This window comes from Macrobrachium nipponense, chromosome 24 (assembly GCF_015104395.2).
Source record: "Macrobrachium nipponense isolate FS-2020 chromosome 24, ASM1510439v2, whole genome shotgun sequence".
Classification (NCBI taxonomy): Eukaryota; Metazoa; Arthropoda; class Malacostraca; order Decapoda; family Palaemonidae; genus Macrobrachium; species Macrobrachium nipponense.
This window is the reverse complement of record NC_061091.1, coordinates 77,163,778-77,190,906: the sequence shown is the minus strand read 5'-3', so window position 1 is coordinate 77,190,906 and position 27,129 is coordinate 77,163,778. Positions and strand designations below refer to the sequence as shown.

Here is a 27,129-nt window from a genome sequence, read left to right as displayed (position 1 = left end):
CACAGTGGTATTTAGTTATCAGAGCTCGGCCAGGAGCAGAGCCCCCATTGTTAACCGGTGACTGCCTGTGCTATTGATCTTGGTTATTTTCAAGCCCTCTTTTGGTACTTGCATGCTTCATCTCCCCAGCAGTATGAGCTCATCTTTTTCCTTCTGCATAGGATGAAGTATTATCAGTAGCAGAACAGAGCATTTGCATTGAATCTCTGGATCTTGACAAACTCAAGTATAGTGACTGGCGAGACTAAGCTGTTCTTGTCTATAGAAATAACGATTATACAATTGATGGGTTTTCTTGAAAAAAACTTGTCAAATTGTTTAACTGTAGAATTCTGGTTTGTTTTCTTGTAGAATTCTGGTTTGACATCAGTAGTTCATCATTGTTCTCTGTAACTATTCACAGTGTGTATAAGTTTGGGATTTAAGATTTTTGTGGGTATACAATGTAATATTTCTGTGTAGTTAAGACAGGATTGTTCAGTAATTTCCATGTGGAGTGTGGAAGGTACTTCTTCTCAAGTCGACAACAACAACGCAACTCTTATTAAACGTGGTATTTACAGTAACTAACCTCGGCAAACGTGTGTCTTAATTTGGTTGTTTATGTCAGTACTTGCTGTTGTATATGGACTGGGAGCTAGCTCAATTTATTCAAGTGAAAAGAGGAATAAATATAAATGCTTTGAAACACCTGGATTGACTGTCCCTTTTAAAGAAATGAACTTCTGCCAAGCTTCAGCCTGATAGTACTTGCCATGGGAACCATTTTAAGGGGTCAAAATTCCACGTTATTTATGTTTTGATTAAAAAATTTTTTATAGGTCAGGTGCTTTGGTACACAGAACTGATATTGACAGAAATTTACGCCTGCCCTAGATGCTAGACAAGGGTTTGAGAGGGGGGATGGGGTAACTAGTTAATTCAAGGAATAAGAGAATGAATTGAAATTTTTCCGAACTGAAGATAGGTACATTATTGTTGAGAAACACAGATGACAGAAATTTTCAATTGATAGTTTGGTGGGACAGAAAGCTCAAAGGGGCTCCCCCCCCAAAATGGCCAATTCATTCATTTGTACTGGCTCCATGGGGCAGTAACAAGAACTACCGAACTAAAACAAACATAGATGATGGAGGGTTTGGGAAGTGTGGATTAGTATTCTGTAGGTATTATTACATTATTTCTGTTTCTCGTAATTATTTGTTATTGGAAATGTAATGAAAAATTATAAAACCTGTCATTGTTTAAGCGGGTTTCATGAACTTTCCTTATGCCTAGGCCAGCTTAATACAGTGGGCCCCCCATATTCGTGTTCTCCAGATTTGCGGACTCATTCATTCGCAGATTTCTCTCTGGAACATAATTGTGACCTGTTCGCAGTATTTTTCTATGAGAAATATTAACAATTTTTTTTTATTTTTTTATCAAATGCACTTTTTGTGATAAACTTAAAAAAAAAAGGTATACAAATTTTTATTGGTTTTTTCTTGAGTTTTAATTAGCAAAATAAGCAATTTTAAATATTTTTATTGGGGGTTCCAACTATTCGTGGGTTCTAGCTATTGTAGGGGAGGTGGGTAGTCTGGTAAACATCCCGCGCAAATAGGGCGGGACCACCGTACTGTAATTTCTATTAACATGGTGCTTCCATCAGATGACAGAACTTAATCGTAGCCTACAGGCTAGGCCTGTTTACAGCATATCTCCAGGCCGCACAACTTGCATTAGGCAAATTACCGTACCTGTTACATACGACGTTATACTTCGACTGTATTTTAGGCGTACTCAATTCTTAGCCTAATTAATACACTGTGTTCAATGCCCAAGAGCTGGAGCCTTTTGGATTGTTGATGCTAATTGATGCTTCTCAGAGCTTCAAAGATATGAATATTTCTGGTAGGTTAATGGAGGTGGGGAAGGATATGCAGAATCAAAGATGAAATCTGTAGTTTAGGGAAATTAGTTAATTTACATTTGCAAAGTGTAGGCCTGACTTAGCCTAGGCTAGACCTGGCCTACACTTTGCAAATGTAAATCTTCTAATTCTAATTTTCTCACACCATAGAGATTTTATTTTTTATTATTTCATATGTAGAACCAAACTCACACTGTGAGGTTCTCTTTCAGGGAGCCAATGGCCAGTATTATAATCTGACACAGAGACTGTATGGAGTGCTAACCGCAAATAAAACAACACAGGTCAAATCAGCGCATATCTCTTTCTCTCTCTCTATCACTTTTTCAAGTTATACCTTGGCAGCGTAATTTTTTTTGTCTTATTTTATTTATAGAAAAATACCCAAAATAGCTTTTTCACTTTTTACAGAAATGTTTGATCTGATAAAAATGAATGTTTAGTTACCGGGTTTGAAAGAGTATACATCACAAGAAAATCTATGAAAAGCAGCTGAAATTCACTTTACACAAGTGAAAGGTGTTTTCAAAGACATCACAAATTATATTTTGTCATCAACTGCAAAGGATCCCATCAAAATTTATTATCGCAGTGACTTGAATAAGAGGTACACGCTGTTAAACCCTCAAAGAAAAGGCCTTCCAAACCACAAGCTGAAACTTCTTGTATCCCACCCAAAGCAAAAATGATCATCTTCATATCTTCCAAAATCGAATTTAAAAGGTGTGTACTTTGTGGATGATGTATTTTCTTCCCTCTCAAGGGCAGGGAACCAATGAAAAATTTAATAAGATTGAGTCAGTGCAGTCTGAGCTGCAATTCTTAATGCTGCAGAGAAATTTCGGGAACTTGACCAAAGCCAAAGAATACTATCTTTAGCAACTGTGGACCTGGCTGCAATCGAGGCTATTATAATTCATGCAAACTACAGTTTTATGTAAAACAGCTCAGAAACTGCCAGTCAATAGTCTATCTAACAGAAAATTACATGAATAACCTTTGCCAGTCTACCAAGCCTGAACAGAACTGAGGTAATTGAGAGAAATACACCGAAATATATATCCCAACTAATGCAGTTATACAAGGAGGTATACATATGTAGTTGCAGGCAGCCTCAAGGCTGAACTTGATTTGTACACTCATCAAGCACATGACTGAAAAACTGAAAAGCACATTTGGTGATAATATCAAAGTTGGTAAAGAATACGCAATTGTACAGGAAACTTCATCTTTAACAGTGACATTGAATTTGATGATGCATAATCCCAACTATGAGTACGATGCTCCGTCATGAAAACGTTAGAAATACAGCCATGGTGCTAAGATCTGAAATACCGAATATGCCAAAAATCAAGTTACCTGTGCAGACATCCATTGAAAGCTTAACCATTTATGGACAGGCACCATCATATGAGTATCCGAAACAGGTTTTGGGTGGTGGATGAGCTAACTCGCAGTGAATATCGGTCTTACATGCCATACAATTTGGATGAATTTAGCATGAAAGACGTTCAGAGCACCTTGATGGTCTATAAATGTGGCAACTTTGGTTTCTTGGCTTGGGGAGTTGGGAGTCAGAGATAGTTCTCGGGTTGATTAGACTTGAGGGGAAATGTTTCTTGCTGTCTGTCCTATGGTGTCTTTTTTTATATTTTCCTACTTATGATGGGGTTAGGTGTAAAAAACCCATCGTTTATTAGAAAATCGTAGCTTGAATATAGCTTAGCCTACACTGAGGTAATCAGTAATATCTATACTAATATGGTAGCCTAGCCTACACTACACAGTATACTCTATACATATGTGTTATAGTAATTAGGCACCATAAGGATGCTTGTGGCGCCGATAACAGGTTTTACCCCCCCCCCCCCCCCCCCCCACCCCCCCCCCCCCCCCAACCCCCCCCCCCCCCCCAACCCCCCGGAACAGAACCCTCGCTGATAACCGGGGATTGCCTGTACATATACGGTAGCCTAGCCTACAGTGTATATACAGACAGACCTTGGTTAATTTTGGGGCAGGGGTGTGTCTGTTCCAATGGCTTGATGATGAGTGAAAGTTGCCAGTAACTGAAAATCTGCAATTTTTGGCTCTTATTGGCAAACATATCCAGTTAATGGCGCCTCTGTTAGGTTTGTATTGGTGCCAATACTCTATCATCAGCACCGATAACCAGAATTTGGTGCAATTTTCTGTGATTCTTGGCCCCAGACAAGTCCCATAAGACTGGATCACCAATTACACGGACTGTATAATTTTACAAAATAAGATGAAATTATTAGAAAAAGCATGCATAACTTGGTGAGCTGTGATGAGTGCAAGCGATTAGAAACAAAAATTGTATACACTTGCAGCCCAAGAAACCAAGAGAGACTGTCTGATATTAAAGCTAACTTATATGTATGTCTTATCGGTGAAATTTACCAAAACTGAGACAGTCATAGGAAGCCTAAACTTGTACTACAAGATTGAAACCTGTACTTTGAGCATATCCTTATGCAGTTTACCGAAAATGCATCTCTCGCTATACACGATACATGTATTGTATGTGATGAAATCTTGGTTTTGGACTACGAGCAACCTTCAATTCCGAAATGCGGAAAAATTCAAAAATCGAAACACAGCTCTCCCTGAGGGTTTCGCATAAGGGATTGTGGCCCTGTGTGTGGGGAATTGCCCTTGTTTGAGCTGGTTAGCTGTCTAAATGTATGCAACAGGAAGGTCTGCGTTGAGGATTTGATGATAAGACGGTTGTGGAGTTAGCTTTTGGGGTAACTGCCTTAGATCCCTGTAGGGTGGGAGTGATGCCAGTACACCTCATGTGGTGGACTGTAGGCAATACTTGAGGTTCTTTGCAGTGTTCCTTAGGCCCGTCTGCAACCCCTTCCTTTCCTTTTTATTGCACCTCCATTCATAGTCTCGTTCTGCCACCTTCTAATATTGTTTCATAGTGCAAGGGCTTTCTCCTTTTGCATATTTCAAATATTTCTACTCTCTATTTCCCTTCAGTGCTGAAGGTCCTAGTGTTTGACCTTTGGCTAAAATTGTACTATAATCTTCAATTTTATTCTTTTATTGTATATTTTCTTCAGGTGCCAGTGCACATTGGGTGTCCAGTCCACTGACAAAACCTTAAAGCTATAGTGATAGTTAATAAAGCTATACAAAACAATAATAGTAAACTTGTACGTGCAGGAGTTGCCAGATCTCACAGGTTCCTTGCTTACGATCTTTGATTGATTTTAACCGGTTACCAGCTAGTGCTTGGAAATATCCTATTGTTAAGACCGAAGGTTTGTTAGCTATGAGAAATAAAAATAAATTTATTAAAAATGTTGTCAAGTTACTAGTATTCATTTGCTTGTGGGAAGAGCATGTAACTTAATTCCTCATTGGTTGGGGGTGGGTGGGTGCCACTCATTAGGAAATGACGACAGCTGTTTCTTGAATTGCTGTGCTTGAGTGATATTCATTGACATTTACATCTTGAAGTCAGTTGGCGAACTGTTTATGCATCTACAGTGCAAAACTTTCATGAACAGGAAATGATCGCTGTGCTCCAAGACTCAAGAGTGCTCATGTCTTGTCCTCATGTGGTGTTTTGAAACATTTCCATGAAAAATTATGTATTCTAGGATGTAGTACAGTTAACATTCCATTGCACTGAACTTCGTTGTCTACATGTTGATGCTGTTTAACTGGGTTTTAGATAGAAATTGAATAAATATCACTTTAGTACAACTGTGTCATAAAATATCTGTACTGTTTATGTATTTATTTTGTTTTTGTGGGGAATTCAAGAACTGAATGAAATTTACTTGATTGCTCCTTTGTTTTCTCTATCGCACAGTACCTGGTAATAGCCCGTTATGGTACTTTAAAGTGGAGTTATTTGCTTTATCCATTTATTCATCTCGCTGAGCTTGGATTTCCCATGCTATGGAACTTGCAAGCATATCGTTGGCTAGGTGTTGTTAAAAAGAAAGATGATGGAGTTTGGTGTGGTTGAACTGTCATCGCCATGATCATTATCTTTTGTGTTGTGTTTATTACTTTTTTTCTCTCATAACTCTCAATCTGGAGAGGAAGGATGAGGACGTGTAAAATGATGAAACTTTGTGATATGTACAATTTGATATAATGGCTCCTTTTCTGCTGTATTTGTATTGATTAATGGACATTTCCTTCTATTTGTATACTTTGTTAAAATGCTGAACATTTTGTGAATTATTCTTTTACCTTGTGAATGCATCATGTGGCTCATACATCAGTAGGTGACCTCTGCATAGAAGTAGTAGGAAATATTGCAGTGATGGTGAGTGAGTGAGTGAGTGGGTAGTGTGAATGTGGGTGTTATTGCTACACTGATGGTCTTGCAGGTAAGTCAGCATCTTGTAGCATGTGAGAGTGAAAATGATGTTGTGAATGACTGAGGCTAGTTACTACATTTATCCACATTTTATATATGTTTAGGTAAAGCTGCTGGGTTTGTCTGGATTTAGACTGGGGCACCCTTTCTCTTGCATTTTGTGTTGTGGTAGTAATGGTATTGTCTTCCTGATAACGATTATGTAAATGGATTAGTTCCTCACGCAAGGACGACAGGTCTCTCGGTTTCTTCTGTTTAGGCTTGGGTGATAGTACGTATCGGGTTCTCCCACGTTTGCAAAACCTGGATAGTTGAATAGTATTGCCATGAGTCCCGTCATTTGGAACTTGCCTTAAAAGTTTTCTTTTGAAGTTTGTTCTCAATCTTTTATGAGGTCTCTCTCAGTTGGCATTTTCACTGCAGAGGTAAATATGTATCAAGAGTGGACGAGGAGATTGAATTACAATAAGGCACAGCGAGTCAAGACACATGCCATTTGTAATATATAACTTCATTAAATTTGTGTGAGTTTTACTGATATGTATTTTTAAGGTATTTTAGGAACTGTTCAAAATATCTGAGTTATTTCATTTCTGAATAATTAGGTCAATTTGTTATAGTATATGAAAGAAGTGGGCAGGTTGAAATGATTTGTCTATTGGTAGATACAGTCGGTTGTCAGCTGGGTAGGAACTTTGTAATTTGGTGCCACTGTAGTTGATTTTGTATTTTGCTTTTGGTCGGTCCAGTTGGCGATTTGAATTCCATTTGAAGAAGGGTGTAGTCGTCATCGAAGTCACATTTCCTTCAAGAGTATCTCTCTGCAAATAAATGTTATTTTACCTCAACCCCTTTAATGAAATCATTTGTATGTATGTTTCGAGTTTTGAATTACGCTGTTGCGAGCCATGTTAGTGGGTATCTTCCAGTACATCATTCTTGGTTCATTGTTTTCTCTTATTTCTGTGTATTTTCTTGCCTAAGTCAGTGTATATTCAGCGTAATTTATGGTTTTGATCTATATGGTTGTGCTCAAAGTTCATGTATTAGATCATGTTCAGGTGTGTTGTCATATATATTCTCAGTTTATTATCATTGTTTGCACTTGTGTTGATTTGTTGAAAGTTTATTACTTTAGTATGGTCACATAATTTGTGTTGTTGCTTGTACCAGCTGGGTTTCTGTAGGCATAAAGCAGTTTGTGCCCCCAGCAGCTTATGATTGCGGGCACGAACAGTGGTACCACAACAGGGCCATAATATAAGAACTTAAACTTGTTTCATACTGATATCCCTACCTCTGCAGCCTCAGAGTTTCCCACAGCCTTGTTTGTCTAGGCATTGTTGGCCAAGCTGGTGCAAGGTTGTTAAAAAATGCCACTGCTCAGGTGATAAGTCTTCTCATTATGTTTCCCCCCAAGGTCTAAGGGTATCAAGATGTTAGGACTGTACATCTATGGAGGATAATCATCTGCTTATGCCTTGAAGTGCCTCCTCATCCTCCTGCCCAATTAGTGCCTTACCACTGACTGTGCCTGCTTCCTTCCAGATTCTTGTGGAAACTGCTTCACTTGTCTGCTTGCCCCAGGCCTCTATATAGATCCCATTGCACTCACTCAGCTGCCTGGCCATGCCTCAGGTCCTGCCACTCCTTACCTTTTGTTGCTTTGGTGTCTACTTTTCTTCCCTCAGAGGCTTCTGTTACTCTGCTTGTAAAGAGTACCATTTGGCGCTTGTAGAGGAAGACTTGCCAGTTGTGGTTGAACCAGTGGACTTGCTGGGCATTTATGAACCTTTTCGGACAGATTGAAGGAGCTGTATCATACTTTATTTCTCCCTTAATTTCTTTGTGCCTATTGAGCTATTTTTCTCTCCTTAATTATGTCCCTCTGTTTGAATCCTTACTGTTACTGTGGAATTTTACCCTTCTCTTTCCTTTGGTATCCTGAAGACTTTGTGGCCATTCTTGTCATGGTTCCATGAAGAGTTTGATTAGCCACTACTTCAGACTGTCATTGTTGTTACTCACAATAAATGGACAGGAGCAGGGATGATCATGTTTCCCTGGATTCAATACGATGACTTGGATTGTTCCAACAGTGACCATGAAATGTCAAGGTCAGTCCAACAGTGACCATGAAATGTCAGGGTCAAGTGATTGCTCTTAATATACAGAGTATTGTCTGTGTCCATCCAGGTTTCTAGTAAGGAATTTTTTTACTTGCTGGTTTTGTGAAAGTGGTTGGTTTCTTCTGAACCCTTTACCAGCTTTTTATATAGTACGTATATCATTTTTTTTTCACGAGTTAGTTTTCTTCTACAATGGTACTACCAGCCATTGGGTTAGCTGAGGCCTAACTCTTCTGGTGTTTACAATTTTTTGTATCCTTGATATATGTTGCCAACATATACTGGAAATTCAACAGCTCGACCTTTTACTAGAATTGTGATTCAGGCATTGGTATGATTTAAGGGTGTAGTGATACTACATACTACTATTTTTGTAATAAACATCTTTCTTTATATATCTAGTCGTTCTGTTGCATAGGACATACCCTTTTCCCTTCCCCTCGGAATTGCTTTTCCATCTTCACCTTCTGAAAGAAGTGATTCAAGTTTGATGAGTAAGTTTTTTGAGGCCAATAAAGCATATTATTTAATGGGTTCATCTAAAAAATGTTAGAGCTGTTGAAAAATTAGTTAATTATGGTACCATAATTCATGTACGTAAATACTATCACATGTATTTTTGTGATAACTCGGTTGAATATCTAGGGTCACTTCATACTTACTCTCATACATACATACATATATATTGCCCCGAGTGAGGATCGAACTCACGACCTTTCAGATTATGAGACTGACGCGCTGCCTACTGCGCTACCGAGGCTCTACAGGTGCTGTATTGACATTTGTCAGTGAACTCCCTCTACATTCTTTCTATTGGCAGTGCTCCTCACTCCTATCCTCCTATCTTCCTCATCCCCCTCAATGATACCATTCCTTCTCCCCCCCCCCTTCATGTTCATCTTACCCTGCAAAATATTCCACCGTGCATTTCTATGCTAATTCCAGATAATCCTTTGCTCACTTCATTGTTGTACTCTATCTACCTTCATACACATGGCCTTGTATCAACATACCACATCCAGCCCAAACTGAGAGCAGAAATACCACTGTGATGTAATCTTGGAAGATCTGATGAAGGCATCAGCTTTCAAAGACAGTGAAGCCTCATTTCTTTTCCATATGCAAACTTGGGAAGCAACTATCAAGTTCAATAATGAAAGGATTGGTAAAATCCGCAATGAAAATATTTTTTACTTTGCCCTCGACTGAGTCATTCAGATAAACGCAACAAAAGAGCCTTTATTTTATATAGAACTCGATTCACACAACAGAACTTGTTGCTCGTCAAAAGAGAGGACCCATTTTGTTCCAGAAACAGCTACATACAGATTTATATATTATAGAAGCTAATGATGGTAAATAATGCTGTGCTCATTCTTAGGCAATTCACAGATGTAAGCCTAGTAAACATTATTAGCATATTGACCTTTCTTTGAATATCAAAATGTATGAAATACAGGCAGTCCTCGGTTATCGGCGGACTCGGTTATTGGCGATCCGGTTTTATGGTGCTTGTCCAGCGCTATAAAATCTGCGATTTCTGACGCCACATAACCGAGTTTCGGTTATCGGCAGCATGAGGTAGTACCGATAATAGAGTTATGATGCCATGAGGGCCATAAATTGCCAAGTTGCTGTTAATGGCGGTTTTCGCTTATCTGCACCCAGCCAAGAACGGAAACCCAGCTAAACTGGTTATTAGCAGTTATCAGCATGGTGCCAATAAGCAAAAACCGCCATTAAGCGAAACTCGGTGATTTATGGCACTGATAACCTGTTAATGGCGCTACTATTAAGTATGTTATGCCGCCATAACTCTGTTATCATCACCAACTGAAACTTGGCCCGTTTTGGCACCATGAATTGTTGGTTGCTAGAGGAGCCCCGTAAAACCGGACCACCGTTAACAGAGTCGGTCGATGACTGGCGACTGCCCCTAATAAGCACCTGAGTCATGAAGAGAAATACACCTCCATTTAGATCAGAACTCAATAGATAAGATCCATAGATAGTGCACTACATAAAAAAAGTGCAAGAATGTGACAAGCCAATGGCCAGCTCTAAGAGCACTCAAAATTATTAGTTTAAACGAGCCCTAGGACGATAAAGGTCACCACGTAAGCAAATATGGGTAATGCAGTTAGAGCCTAGAGAATAATGATGAATGACCATGCATGGGTGCAATGCATCTGGGGAGGCTTGGGACCGCTGTGTTCCCACATTTGGGCAACCAGTTAATTCTAAAAGAAAAGGATATGGATATAGGCCTTAAAGTTATGTGGGCTGCACTGAGGTTGCATTGGAAGCTGTACCTTTTAAGCCAAGCAATACTTTTGGTTGATACCTCTGATGAATCTTGAGTCTCACGTCAGGAAACTTTTGGTATTTACTGTATGTCTAACCTGTGCCCTATTCATTCCTGAGATTTCTGCTGAAGGAAGCATTAATATTTAGACTTCCTCATCTGAGTATTTATTTCGTGCAGTCATACTGCAGCTTATACAAAAATCAGAAACCTCCGAAGTTCTTTTCTTATTTAGATTCAAACCTATCTTGCTTTAAGGTCTATTTGTTTTCACCATGCTGACTTGAGTTCTTTGGGTGCCTTCCATTCTGTAACTGCAGTTCTTGAAGAGGACTATAGTACTCATTTGTTGTCTGTATTTAGTGCAACTTGTCTGGGTGGAAACTGCCCACATGTCATTCATCACTTAATTATTGTGGAATAAAAAATTGGTCCAACATGAACGTTTTAATTAGATATCAATAATACTTTGTCATATGTATGTAGGTTGTGAGACAGTTATTAAAATTTGGTAAAGTTGTTTAAATATCGTAGGTTTTTTCTATGCTTTTACATAGACTTTGTTAATCATAACTAAGGACTGACATGATTATGAATATCAGGTTGTGACATGTAAGCCTTTTTTTTTTTTTTTTTTTTTTCTCCCTTAGATTCATGTTACACTGTAATGTAAAGAAATATGTCTTCTATTAACTAGATTGAGCAGAGTGTAAGCAACATTAGAGATACCTTTATCAGGAGTTCTGTGTCCTTTTTACCACACAATTCACGTTCTTGAAGAGAGTGATCTTTTTTTGTATCATTTGACCGCATATATTTTATTGTAAGCCTTTTGTAAAGTATAGATTCTCATAGAAATACTTTTTCTTAAGTGTATGGTATTGCTATTGAGTCTACAGAACAAAATTAATAGGAAAATTTTTAGGTGTGTATTATGATATAATGAGGACAAACTTGTGATTTAACTTTCTATTCATTATCAATTAATAATGAAGAAGATAAAAGAAATATCCAGAAAAATTATCATAATCTTATGACATAGAAGTTTTGTAATTTATAGAAAAAGTTTTTTTTTCTGTGGGAGACAGACATGGATACCAACCAATTTATATGAAAGACTTCACATTTGATTTTTGAAAAAGACTGAATTTAGTACATACATATAGTAGAAGCTTTTGAGATACGTATATGAGCTCGTCAGAGTTCTTGAGCGCCTCAGCAGGTCGGTATGGTCTTGGTCTGCCACCTCGGTGGCTGCGAGTTCAATTCTCGGGTATTCCATTTAGGGGTGAGAGATGCGTATTTTTGGTGATAGAAGTTCTCTCTCGACTCGGTTCAGAAGTCACGTAAAACTGTTAGTCCAGTTGCTGAATAACCACTGGTTCCATGAAACGTAAAAACACCATACAAACAAACAAATCAGAGTTCTTGAAGTAAATCTATTGGCAAAGATACACTGATTCATCAGGCAGGAAGTTTTACAATTAGTGATTTTTATTTTTTATTTTTTTTATTATCATCATCATCCCTGGTTATTGGCAGACTCGGTTAATGGCGATCTGGTACGTATTATGGTGCTTGTCTAGTGCTATAAAATTGGCGATTTATGGCGCCATAAAATCAGCGATTTATGCTGCCATAAAATCAGTGAGTTAAGGCACCGTAATGGACCAAGCCTTATTGTTAATATAAATTATTATAAACTACAGGAAAGTAAAAGCTTTAGCATTACTAGAGTTGAAAGCAATGTAAATTAGTAAAAGACCACAATAAAATTTACCTATCTGTACAATAAGCATGGAAAATATTTAAGTAGAACGGCAAATAAAAATGAATGTATATAATCGTGATTTTATCAGGTAGCTTGTGCACTAACCTCTTCTCCTCCATCTCTTCCAGTTAGATAAGTTAAAAACATAAAAGTAATGTTTCAACTGAAGGAGAAACGGCTCTTATGCTAAGAACAACCGAATCATATTTCAGCCATCATACAATAGTAAACAATTACTGTAGTTATGTTACAAATGGAATAGGTCATATATGTTTACATTATACCTTTATTCTGTATGGAGAAAAAAGTGGCAAATACTATGCCGCACTATTACATTTAAGCTGCAAGTTACAGCTGAAGCAGAGGAGAAATAATGTTCAAGCTGCTAATAACTATAAATTATCATGCATCAGCAACATGGATTAAACTCTGGTAAATTTGATACCCATGAAACTAAGTACTCGATTTACGTATATAACTGGTGAGAAAAGTAATATTTTAATTAAAAGTACTGGGCTTATACCTGAGTATTCTAATAGTTGCATCACTAAAAGTGCATTTAGTCATGAAGATGTGAAAATACAACAATTTGTGATTATTCCTCAGTGAAAAATACCTTGAATAGGCGAATTTTCCACGAATAGTGGGTATATATAATAGTCCATAGAAAATCTGAATAGGTGAGTGCGAATTGTGAGTCCGCGAATAGTGGGGGCTAACTGTATCCGAAAGTACGATAAACTACGGTCCCTTATCTTGATGATCATCTGTTTCTTGGAAATCTTTATCGTGAAAACTGGAATCTGTAAGCAGAACAAATACTAGTGGTAAAACTAACATTTATGATAAATCAGGAGAAACCTCAACTTGTGATACAGTAAAAGTGACACCTGCTACAGTGCCATGGGCACTTGGAAACACTTGAGTACTAATGTAGTCAAAATTACTAAAGAGGAAACATTACAACAGCCAAACTATCCAAGTTTCAGGGAGGTGATATTGCATTTGAAAAGTTTGGACACTAGATCTTCCTGCCAATAGTGTTGTTGCCTCGTTAACTTTTGAAGAGAACAAGTTCTTGTCGGTAGATTCTTGACTTGCCATACAGTGCGGGTATGCAGAGTTTTGACATGTTGGCTTTGTGTTCTGATAATCAATTGGCAGTTAATGAGATGAAAGGATTGTTGATTTGCAATGAGATGAAAGGATTGTTGATTTGCGAAGATCCATAGGACAACCCCCATGTTGTGTAAGAGTGGTGTCCAGACGTTTGTAGTATTTAGTTGGGTAAGAATGTACTCCTAGGAAGTGTTTTCCAGCCCAATTACCCATGAGCAAGGATTCAATCTTTGAGGAAATCCTCTTTGGTCAGGAAATATATCCAGTTTGGGATTGTTGCTGTATAGGTCATTCACTTACTGATTTATTCCCAAGTTAGTTTGAGTTCTGGATGGCTGAGGATTGTATGGCTATTGGGAAATTTTACTCTGTTCAGTGCCAACCTTGTGAGCAACTGTTGCTGCTGATGTGGGTGAATGAGCTTTCGATCACTGCATTTTTTTTTTTTTTTTTTTTAGAAGGGTTTTATTTCTTGTATAATTTATTTTATACCAGACAAAGTGCCATCTTACTGCCACAATAATAGGACCCACTTTGCTTGATCTCATTCTCTGCTAAACCTGAATGTGCTGATGTCTTAGATTAGTACTACTTCAATTAGTGATCATTACAATAAAAAAAATTCTTTAGGGTTGGGATTGGCTGAAATTGATAGTTGTTCATATACCTTGTTAATAATGTAAGGGATAAATTCTCTAGCGCCTGCTGGAGTCCAGCGTGCCTCCTCCTTCTCCCCTATCTATGTATGGATCAGAAACATGGGCTCTTAAGAAGAAAAGAGGAAGTAAAGTGTGAGAGATCAGAGATGAGAATGCTGAGGTGGATTAGGGGAATATTGCTGCTTGAGAGATTGAAAAATGATGAAATAAGAAGTAGGGCACCTTAACCCTCTTACGCCGATTGGACGTATTAAACGTCGAGTCAAAATGTCTCCCGTATGCGATTGGACGTATCATACGTCGGCTCAAAAAAGTTTTTTTAAAAATTCGCGGAAAAATACTTATAGGCCTACCAGCCGAAAACTTTTGTATCACGCGCCTTGGGGGATGCTGGGAGTTCACGGATCAAGGCGTTTTTTTGTTTTGTTTACAATCGCTACGCAGGCGCGCAAGCGCGAATTCTTTCTTATCGCACTAAAAAAAGTATCAGTGACACATCTCGGAATTATTTCGTCACTTTGACATAATTATTGCACCATTTAAATTATCCTTTACATGAAGTATTATGAAAATGTGCGCAATTTCATGCACAATACAACTAAATATACCATGATTGTCAGCTTTTATCAATTTGAAATATTTCATATAAATAACGATAAGTGCAAAAATTTCAACCTTCGGTCAACTTTGACTCTACAGAAATGGTCGAGAAAACGCAATTGTAAGCTAAAATTCTTATATTATAGTAATATTCAATCATTTGCCTTCATTTTGCAACAAATTGGACGTCTCTAGCACAATATTTCGATTTATGGTGAATTATGAAAAAACGTTTTTCCTTACGTTCGTGCGATAAACTCTTCCGATAAATTTTTTTTCGTGCGATGTGTCTAATGTTTTCACCCTTTTAAATTTGCCGTTACATAAAGTTTTATATATGGAAATGTGCGCAATTTCATGCACAATACAACAAAAGACAACCCATGGTTGTAGCTTTTATCAGTTTTGAATTATTTTCATATAAATAACGTTAAGTGCAAAAAATTTCAACTTTCGGTCAGCTTTGACTCTACCGAAATGGTCGAAAAACGCAATTGTAAGCTAAAACTCTTATATTCTAGTAATATTCAATCATTTACCTTCATTTTGCAACGACTTGGAAGTCTCTAGCACAATATTTTGATTTATGGTGAATTTATGAAAAAAAAAAAAATTACGTTCGCAGGCGGGTAACTCTTCCGAAAAAATCAGAATTTTTTTTGTGCGATTGTCGAAATGTTTGCACCATTTAAAATTAGCTGTTTCATAAAAATGTTTTATTATATGAAAATGTGCGTCGAATGTTCATGTAGAATACAACTAAAAATGATTGAAGGTTGTAGCTTTTCTCTTTTTTCGAAATATTTGCTATAAATCACGATAAATAGAAAAAAAACCACGTTCGGGTCAAATTTGACTCTACCGAAATAGTTGAAAAACAAAAACGCAATTGTAAGCTAAAACTCTTACGGCCTAGTAATATTCCGTCATGTTTCTTCACTTTTTGAAACAAATTTGAAGTCTCTAAAACAATATTGTGATTTATGGTGAATTTTTGAAAAATATATTTACCTTCACTCCGCGCGCCGATTCGCGGCCGCAAGTCTCCGAAATACGTACATGGCATTATCCTAATATTTGCTCCTTTTCATATTAGCCTTTTATAGAGTTTCATATATCAAAATGTGCGCAAATTCATGAAGAATACAATAAAAATAATTGAAGGTTGTAGCATTTTTCCATCTTCGAAATATGTGCATATGAAAAATATATATATTAAAATTTCGACATTCGGTCAAATTTAACTCGTCCGAAATGATCGAAATCTGCAATTCTAATCTAAAACTAAAATCTTACAGTATCGTAATATTCAATCATTGTCTTAATTTGAAACAATTGAAGTCTCTAGAACATTATTTGAAAATACGGTGAATTTTTGAAAAAAATATTTTTTTGCCGTCCGCGCGTTACGAATTCGTACATCATTTTGTGATAATATTTTTCCGGTGTTACTTTTATTGTTTTACAATGTATTATATATCAAAATGATTGCAATTTAGTGTACAATACAACGCAAAAAAAAGTAACTGGTTAGCTTTGACCGTTTTCTGCACAGCGTGATTTGAATACAATTATGTATGAATTTTTTTTTTTCGCTACCATATATCGCATTATTACATATGATAATGATATTATTTTTCATTTCTGATGGTTGCATTCTAAACTTCAGGCAATGACAAAAAAAGAGCCAAAAAATGAACTCTTAAATCTTCAAAGTACGCGCGCTGTAATTTTTTGAAAAAATTATCCACTTCCGCGCTCACTCAAACCAGGGCCGGCATACGGGAGACGTTTGATTTTAGGGCTCCGGCTTTAAGAGGGTTAATAAAGATTACAGAGGAAATAAGAGTGTCACAATTGAGGTGTTATGGGCATGTGTTAAGGATGGATGACTAGGAGGGAGTGAAGACGGCTTGGAAGGAACCTGTCAGAGTAAGAAGATTGAGTGGAAGATGGAGAATGAGATGGCGAGATATAGTGAAGGAAGATATGGAGAGAAGAGTTTTGGTGTTGGATGATGCCTTTAATAGAAGGCAGTGGAGAAGGCGCGTCAGGTAACCGACCCCTTAATGTAGGGATACTAATGGTGGGGAAGACGATGACTCCCCTGTTGGCTGACTCCCTTACCCACCAAATCCTTTCGTTATTTTTGACTGGACTCCGGCAGGCGCTAGAGATAAATAGAGAATTTATCTCTTACGTTGATACTGAATGATTGTTAGCTATGGAAAACAAAAATGGATTTAAAGTTTGTCATATTAATGAAATTTGTAAAAGAGAAAAAATGCACAACTTTACTTACAGTATAGTCCTTGTGGCACCAAGTCACTTGTGTTTTTGGGGCTTTGTGAATAGAATAGGTGAGAGTAGAAGATTGAATGTAGAAATGTTGTACAAAAACCAAAGAATTTGAGCGTGATACATTTCAAAGATGGGGTAGGAGTTGGAACATTCTCCAAGTTAGATGACAAAGCAATGAATCGAAAGCTTGAGAGCAGTGTGTAGCAGATATTGTTTGTGGTGAAAGAAGTATCAAGTGTGAACAGCATACTGGTATATTTATTATTAAATTCTAAGTTAGATGAAAGTTTTGCTCTATTTGGGACTTCTTGCAAATTTGTGATTAAAGGTTAGCACTTGTTTATTTGTGTACATTATCTCTTGAGTCTTGGTATTGTAAGGAAAGTCGTTGATATGCTATGTATGCCAGCATCAGATAGGGAGAGCTTACTGAAAGACATTTTGGTCATTGAATTTTTTTGAAAAATTTTATTGGCTGTTCTTGTTGGAAGGTATCTGGATTTAATGTCAGATTGTGCACTGATGGAGTTTATCCAGGTATTAAATATAGTGTCACCTTCAATAGAGGATTCAGTTGTGGCAAAGACCTTTTTCCCTTCCTTTCTTTCATGGCAGGAATATCCGTTCTCTTTTAAAGGAAATTTGAGTCACAGAATAATTTTAATCTCATGAGTTGTAGACAAGTTATGATAAATGCACCAAGCATCCTATCAGAGGCTTTGATATGTCTGAAGTAACATACTTTTTTTTTTTCCCCCCCTAATGTTACTGGTTTTTAGTAGTACTTTGTTGATATTTGTGCTCATCTTAATTTTCTTCACGCTTTCTCCTGTTTTCCCATATGGGCATTCCCGTTAGTGGAATGTTGTTCCCATGTTAATGGTCTTGTATTGTTGTTCCGTTTCATGTTTGCAGAAATATGTTATAGGTGATTTTGCATAATTGCATGTTATGCTGTAAGGAGGGACCGTATTGTGTCCTTGATCTTTCAGTCTGTTGTGTTGGTTCTTATCTCCTTTATGACTGTTCTTTTACAAACACAAAAACTGCATCATGGTGGAAATACAGTACACTGGGATATTTGTACACATATAGATTGGGCTTGCTTGTTATATTATGTTAATGAATCTTGCTTGGTTTTGCCTATTCAGAGGTTGGTGCCTTTAGCCAGGGTGGTTAACATTGTTTTTTCCTGTCCTAAGTTTAAATTTCAGAACGTCTTGCTCGACTGATTTTCAGTAGTTGTAGTATATGTTTACGGTAGAGGTCTGTATGAAAGGATGTTCGTGAGAGAGAGTAGTTTTCAGAGGAAGGTTTGAAGGAAGTGTCCATTATGTATTTTGTAGAAATTAAGATCTCTGCATTGGTGCTTGTCACCAGAGTAGAGAGTTAGGGGGCTCCAGGCCATTTTTCAGCCGTAGATTGTTCAGTAGATTGACAGAAACTTTACTTTCAATTGCATTCAATCAAAAATGTTGTAGCCAAGTCAGAAGCAGTAGCTCCTGCAAAAGCTGTAGCCCTCTAGTGACTGTTGCTGCTGTCACTCCGGTGTTTATTATTATTATTATTATTCTAATATATTATGATTATTTGTTTGTATAGTACATAGATATACAATGTTGTCCTGATATTGATTGAACTCTTGTTCATGGATTAACACTGAATATGAAGTCTGGTATGCAGAAAGGAAGTTTGTATGCTGAAAAGTTATATATATTCACTCTACAATTCATTTTAAGAGGGATGATTTTATTTTCTTTTTTTTTATTCACCACTGGAGCACTGATTTTGGGAAATAATACAAGTTGCTTTTATTGCGTGAATAAATTTGTGCCGTAGAGGACACTCGGATGATTAGTTCCGATTGCCTTCTACACCTGGCGTTATAAATTTATTCATACCTACTCTATTTGGAAAGCCTATGTTTGTGGGTATTTCCTGACATTTGTTCTGAATTTCCGTAACTTGTTGCTGCAAGACCTTTTGAATTGTTTGTAGTTTGATTTTGAATTGGATCCTTGAGGTGTGTCAGGACTAAATAAAGGAAGTACCCACTCCCCCCGAAAAGGAAATTTATCACGTGTGACGATGGAAAGTATGAAACACGGTGCCTCATGTCTCTGGTGTACCGTCAGTGAAGTTTTTCACTTTGTAAACAGTACCTGTATTTGTCTCTGTGCAAAATCAATGGAAGTTGTAAATGTAATAGAGGTAAAATAAAACTGAGAATCTCTCTCTCTCTCTCTCTCTCTCTCTCTCTCTCTCTCTCTCTCTCTCTCTGTGCCTATTTGCTATTACAACATAATAACTCTCTCTCTCTCTCTCTCTCTCTCTCTCTCTCTCTCTCTCTCTCTCTCTCTCTCTCTCTCTCAGATGCACCTTTTATAATTTGATGTCCCTACTTTTGTGTATAATTACAAAATGGAAATTGTATAAGAAATATTTTTGGCCTGCCAGTTGTGGAAGACCTATATACATTTCGTGGAAAATATTGTCTGTTGGGATTTCTTAAGGCACGAGAACCTGCGAGCATTTTTCAGCATCATTTTTGCTCTCATTGAATTTTACACTGGGACCCGAATCCAGTGTCTCTCATATATACCTAACTCCAATTGTCAGGGTAGAACTGTGTGGGATGAGGCACTAAATCATGAATCGTCTTATAAAGGATGTTCCCAATGGGCACTGTGTACAGTCAAGTAACAAGACTGCTTTTGGTGGTGAGTAATGCACCACCAATTGTTACTACCCAGGAGAAGCTGGAAATTGCAGTGTATGCATAGGTTTGGTGGAGTTGGACTCTTTGGAATCTGAGGTAAACAGTTTTATGTCCATTTTCACGTTTGAAAATATTTTCAGTAGGTTGGCGAATAAACAAGAAATTAATATTTTGAGCATGCGTGTTTTGAGTTGTAGCTCTTGAGGCTAATATTTGCTACTAGGACTACCGTGATGTCTACCTTTGTCAGCCGGCGTATCATTCATTAATTTAGGAAATCATAAGTTCTGAGTTTTCACAAAAACATTATTCCATATACAAGTACTGTTTGTGGTATTTAGAATGTTTAACAGTGTTTGAGTATGGTAATGAAAAAACATGTCATATTTGTATATTAAATGAATTTTATGACTTGTGTCTGTAACCTAGGTACAGTAGGCTGTGTTGGATCTTTTTTTTAATTAACCAAATGTGTTCATTGTACATTAGTTTTCCCATTTGTATGTGTTTCATTCACCTTCAACATATTGTGGACATGAATTGATTAAATTTTATAAGTTGTGCTGTTTTGTTTTAATCCTTTTCATAAGGAGTATTTTAGGTGAGTGAATATACTGTATTGCCCTGCTGCTGAAAAGCTTATCTACAATAAGTTATATGTAACCATTAGAAAAACAAAGACAACATTATCTGCCACATTCTTCCGTCAATTACAGTGGACCCCAGGATTTTGGGGGTGGGGGAATGTTGATAGGTATACAGCGGACCCCCATATTTGCGTTCTCCGGATTTGTGGACTCGCACATTCGCAGATTTCTCGCTGGAACATTTCTCCACATTATTCGCGGAAATTCGCCTATTCACAGTATTTTTCTATGAGAAATATCCACAAACTCCTGTCTTTTTTTTTTTTTTTTATCAATTTAACATAAAATGCACTTTTTGTGATAAAACTATCAAAAGAGCCAGGTATAAAAATTGTCAGTGGGGTTTTCTTGAGTTTTAACTAATAAATTAGGAGGTTTTAAGTATTTTTCTAGGAGTTCCAACTATTCTTGGATTCTGACTATTCACTGGGGGGTCTGAAACGCATCCCCTGCGAATAGGGGGGGACCACTGTACGCCCCCCTGCAAATCACTAAGATCTGTGGATACTTGACACCCATCTAAAAATGCTTATAACTTCCCAATTTTAATACCAAAGACCCCGTCTAAAAATGCTTATAACTGAATATTTTGGTTGTTTTATCATAAAAATACATTTAGTCATGAAATTGCAATAAGTAGTGATTATTTCTTTATGAAAAATTGTGCGAATAGGCGAGGCAACTGCAAATAATGTGGATATACATTCTACAGAAAAATCTGCAGATAGGTAAAGCCACAAATCCAGAAACACGAATAGGCTGGGGTCCACTGTTCCTCCTAATGGGGTACAGTTTTAAGTGCCTAGAAAAATTTGGGGTGGGACTAGATGCATGCGTTTATTCGTGTTATAGTACAGTAACTATTTTTAAAATGTTATTGTTAATTTCAGTTAAGAGATTTAGATTGATATATACCATACATTCAACATGAGTTTGTATGCAGTTTTCCTTTGGTCTCTTGCTACCTTGCTGTCCAACTCCTTTACTTGCTCCAGTTTTATTGGCTTGTTTATGAACAGATCCTTTAAGCAACCCCTGTGAATATGAAATGTAACTCATTTGGTTACTCGTAGTAATTATAAATAAAATTTTATGATTACACCCTTAAGACCGCTTTTCTTAATGAATCCCCCCCCCCCCCCCATTTTTTCCCCCCCCCCCATTTTTAAATTTTTTTAATATTGCTAATGCTGTTGTCATTGAATCCAAAACTGAAAAATACATGTGAAGAAGCAACCACTACCGAAACACATTGATATAAGATGGGAAGGGGGGGGGGGCTCTTTCAAATTCTAGTACATTGTATGTATTTGGATTATAGATGTGCATGTGTATATGAACTGAAATAGATTTATATCCATCCTCATGTCGTTGTGGGTTACAGTACGCTCACTTGATTCTCTCAAGTGAGTTTGTTACTGATATAAGTCCTGTAGTGATTCAGTGCTTACAGTAGTGAGTGCTTCTGAAAAGTTGATGAAATTAGTTGAAAGTCCACAGGCAGTCCCTGGTGTACAAGTGGGTTTCCATTCCCGATGGCATGCCAGAAGCAAAAAAATGGCCTAAAACCAGAACATCATAATCATAATGGCAATAAAAAGCGATTGATGCACTGTAAAACTGGTTTGTGTCGCTAAAAGTAAGCACGGTAAAGTCCAAATGTGAAAACCAAGACACCCGTAACCCTGGGATTGTCTGTTGATAAACAAAAAAAATGACATAATTATGTAATATCTTAACTTAGAGTCAGTCTTTAAAGGTGCATCCACTTGATTTATACATGTATTATAGGTACATACTGTATGTATTTCATCTCTCCGTGTGACTGATGTCAATTTTTTCACTACTTGTGAAACTTTTTAAATATGTCCATTAATTGGGATAACAGAGAAACTTTTTAAATATGTCCATGAATTAGGGTACCAGAAGAGGAGAAATAGATTTGTAGCAAGGACTGTAATGTCTTTCCTTATCCTTTTGTTGTAGTAAAATGCTATTCGTCAGGTAGGATGTGAATCAAGTTTGTGCACTATTTATGCGTATGTGGGGCTGTGAATTGGCGTACATTATATGACCTTACCACATGTAAAAGTTATAGAATTGAAACAAGCAAACAATATGCTGGCTTAACAGTTTGATAAATATTCCTATACAGGCAGTTCTTGAATTGGCAGCATCGGTTAATGGCATTTCGATGACTGGCTAACTCTGTTCGTTGACCAGATTTGTGGCGTTAGTAAGCAAATCAGTCTTGGTAAAGTGGTTTGTTGGCGTCAGTAGGCGGTTTATTGGCGCTGATAAGCGAGTTATTGGCACTTACAACGATGTAAACACCATTTATTACCATAATTATATCAGCATTTTTCAGTTGACCGGAATGGGAACCCTGCTGTTGACCGGGGGGACTGCCTGTAGTACTGTATGTACTATACAATGTATTACTCTAAACCCTTCTAACCATTAAAATTGTTGTTTTGCACTTTTTGTTTTCTATATTCTCTGGGAAATTGTGACAGCTGATTTTGTGATAGATTGCCACAACTATTTCAACTACTTCACTGGACTTTAGCATTTGATGCAAAATCCTCATTTCAGTTAAACTTACATCATACTGAAATATCCAAAGGTACTCATGTTTCCCCTCTGTTTTGTGGCTTCTCTTACACTTTCTTAAACTTATGACCCAGTCAGCTTCTCTCCCAAAGTGTCCAAGACCTACCAGTATAAAAAGCAATTAAACAAGAAATTTCGTATGTGAATATTGCCATGTGCCATGTTAGTACATAACACTATGACTTGTGCCCGGGAACTATATACGTACTACCAATGATAAACCCTAATCTGCTGAAATGATTCTGGAGGCGTTTACCCTATTCATATCCCGAGAGGCAATTTGGTCTCGCTACCAATGAGTTGAAGCTTATGTGGACCGCGGCTTATTTATTTTTCCCTTGTTCAGCTTTTTATATGCCCAAACAGCTTCAGTATATGTGATCTTAACAATCATAATTAGTCAGATGTAGTGGCCCATTATGGTGGGGGGGTGAAGTTTACATGTATAGTACGTACTTAGATAGTAGGATTGATTGCCCATCACTCGTTAAAAGGAATGTTTGTTGTTAATGACTACTATAGAATAATTTCTGAAAGTGGGATATCACATGGACTTTTTTTTGTCCCCTCCATGACATAGAGTTCCTCGCTAACCCCATAAATTTGATAAGCCATGGGATCGCTAGTGAAGCAGTAAGTTGGAGAGGGTGAAATAACTCTGCTTTCCCTTGTGATAACCCTTTTTTTGGTTTTACTACAGGGTATGATTTTAGTGTACGTATATGTGTAATGGATCTTATGTATTAAATGTAACAAATGAATTGGGCCTAATTAATTATACAGGCAGTCCCCGGTTATTGGCGGACTTTGTAATCGGCAATCTGGTTTCAAAATCAGCGATTTATGGTGCCACATCGGGCCGAGTTCGGGTTATCAGCGCCATAAGGATCCTTACGTTGCCATAAGAGTGCTTATGGCACTGATAACCAGTTATCGGCACCATTATGGCCCCATAAATTGCAGTTTCAGTTAATGGCGGGAACGGAACCCCTGCCAATAACTGGGGACTGCCTGTATTCTTAACTTGAAGCAGCTGTTGTTGTAATCCAGGTGCCAAAATAATCAGCATTTACTGATGAAATATACTTAGTAAAAGAGGTGTTTCTGCAATCCTTAACTAATTCTCCTTCATTGAAATTGTTGTGTTCACTTTCTTCATTGTTAGAAAGGGTTTACTTTTTGGGAGTTTCATAGCAGTAAAGAGCCAATATACTGTAAGGTAAATGTGTTATGTTTCCACGAAGTACAGCGTTGCTAAATTTTGATAAATCTTTTTGTTTGGTAAATTGCTTCTTTGAAGCAGCAAGTCCGAGTCGTAGTCCAGTGGTTTTAGTAGGTTGTTTCAAAGTACTAGAAAGGAGTTGTATTTTATTTATAGTAATGTTGTACAGTAAGAGTGCTATTTTACTCGGACTTTTTCAAGTGAGTTAGCCTGTAAGCCTTTCAATTTGCTTTGACATTTTCATGCTGTCAAGTGGTGGCTGTAATGAGGGTTTGTGTCCTCCTAGGGCTTAAGCGCTGCTGCTGAGGAGACGGCCGCATCAAGGGTCTACCCACGTGGCGGAAGTTGGACGCAGCAGGTATTCCAGTGTCCATATTGCAACAGGTCTACCTTCAAGCAAATGAGTGATTTGAAGCGTCACATAAGAACTCACACTGGTGAAAAACCTTTCAAATGCCCTTTTTGTGATTATCGCTCAACGCAAAGTACCCCCGTGAAAGCCCACGTTCTCAAACGCCATTCATCTTTTTGCAAATAAAGACATTCAAATGACAGTGAGTCCATATACAGTGGAAGATGAATTGCGTGAGTGGATTTACCTCACTGGGAGTGGTGTGCTGTGTTGATAGAGGGGATCAGTAGGGTTGAGTTGCACATGGGGTGGTAGTTCATTTTGCTGTTTGGTGTCTTATTGCTGTATTACAAAGAGCCAGTTCCAATCTGTAGATATTTACTATGGATGATGCGATAAACAATGTCCCATGTAAGGACCATTAGTTTTCTTTTATACAAATAAATTTTTTATGTAAAAAGTAAAATTTACGATATATATAAAAAATAAAGGTAAAATTCACGAAGGAAAGTGAAATGATGGAGTGCTGCGAGATCTTTGCATCCTATACTTAGCAGACTGCACTCTGTCGTTTCACTTTCCTTCGTGGCTTTTACCTTTATGTATATATTCATCACGTTCCAAATTTTTGTGATTCAGTTATACAGTTATATACATATGTATGTATTGGTAGGTAATATATAAATTGATGAAATTACCAAAAAAGTAAAGCACTTTTATTGTATTGAATCATACAGGGCCTTGTGCTCATGAATGTAAAACATTATACATGTTAGTTTCCCATTTAAAAGTAACGGTAACCTCATTGGTTTGGCAGTAAATGTAACATATGTTCACTGTTTTTTTCTTTGAAAGTTTAGTAGCTTGTGTTGCAAAAAGAAAGATGAAGTACTACTATAGGTTTTAGAAAGCATAAATCCAGGAATATTGTACATACTGAGTTTGTAGTCTAAATTGAATATATTTATATGAAAGTTGATCTGTTGTAATGATTAACCTCCCCATGATTTGGAGAAGTTTGACAATTTGATGGTAAGTCATGAAAGACCTCTCTGTATACAAACATATATGTAGCAACAGCGAGAGATGTATTCTTAAATATTTTTGTTTTTTATAGCAAGATGTGTTGTAAGTACTGTAAATTTGTAAAAAAAAATCTGTGATTTTAGTTGAGTTCTTTTGGGAGGGGATGAAGTACGTTTAGAACCATCGATTTGCTTATAAGTCTTCCAAGTGGGATGGTTATTTTAGAAGTAGCAGCTGTTTCTGGTCTTCCAAGGGTTTTTTTTTTTTTTATGTATGTGATTCTCAGTGTGTGTACTGTATGCGATTGAGGGTCAGAGGTGATGCTGTGTTGAGATTTTTAAATTTATAGTTGTGTAGATCCTTTATTTTATTAATAAGACTTCCAAGTGGGTTGATCGTGGTTTTTGATGCAGGTAGACAGACAGAGGCACAGAGGGTTGAATAAGACCAAAACGCTTCAAGGTCCATGATTCAACTCAAAAGCATTCCCTTCAATTTTGATAAAAAGTCTCAGCATTTTAACAAAGGTAGCAATCTACTTTGGGTCTGGTGATCAGTTTCTGATGGGTCAGGGTGACTTTGTAGTAGTTTTAACATTAGGTTGAAAAAAGAAAATTCCTGCATGCACATAACCTCCTCAGTTTTCCTCTCTTTATTCCCTTTCATTGCCATTGCCTTTGCGGTCTTGTGTTGAGACAGTTAAGTAGGTTATTTTGTAAAAGGGTCTAAAATACTGTACATCACTGTGCTCAGCCATAGCTTGAAGTTATTCTGAATTTTAAGGGTTGCCATGCCGTATCTGGGGAATCAATGCAGCTTCGCTTGCCAATTTACAGTCTTGCCATTGTGGTGTTTTTCTGTTGCACTACAACCAGCCACTTCACGTTCGTAATGATTGTTGTTCAGTACTTATTTTGGATGTTTATGAGGCCCCATCCATCACCTGAATTATAACTTTACTTCTGATCTTGCGTACGGTTTGTAATAGTTGTTACGTTAGTTTGGGATGAGCTATTAAATTTTGTATTACATTGTTAAATAGTATATTTCTTCATGACTATTATCGTATAATACTACCTTTACCAAGATTCCTGTCACATTCCAAGTGCCTTGGCTGTGGCTGCACCTAACGTTTAGCCAACCAGCCATCCAATTTTGTACTTGCGTGATTGGGGTTTCTCTTTCATTGTTGAGGGTTAAGGTGGTTTGACTTGAAGGAGGCTGGTGGTGATATTTGACCTCTTACATCTAGTTGTCCAGTCCTTGACTGTTTTTCAGTGAAGCAAGCTGTTATTCAGATTACTACTGGAGACAGCATGAGTGCAGTTTTACAGCATTTTATTCCCCTCTGGTAACTGATTTTGTTTTCTGCCAAAAACATT

The 27,129-nt window shown here is 37.3% G+C and overlaps 1 protein-coding gene and 1 non-coding gene across 51 annotated transcripts in view; one reads left to right on the top strand and one right to left on the bottom strand.

Annotated features, from left to right (window-relative positions):
• Positions 1–27,129, top strand: part of LOC135205817 (zinc finger and BTB domain-containing protein 7C-like) — a 220,728-nt gene that overhangs the window by 10,382 nt on the left and 183,217 nt on the right. Inside the window, exon 6 of one of the 50 annotated variants that reach the window (XM_064237019.1) lies at positions 24,656–25,696. The exons of the other annotated variants lie outside the window; for them this stretch is intronic. Coding sequence (XP_064093089.1) covers positions 24,656–24,907 — 252 coding nt within the window. The 3' untranslated portion in view covers positions 24,908–25,696. Of the gene's footprint in view, positions 1–24,655; positions 25,697–27,129 lie in introns of those variants that run through there. 50 annotated transcript variants of the gene reach the window in all.
• Trnam-cau (transfer RNA methionine (anticodon CAU)) lies at positions 9,100–9,173 on the bottom strand. Its single transcript has one exon. It is a non-coding gene; the product is annotated as a tRNA-Met (tRNA).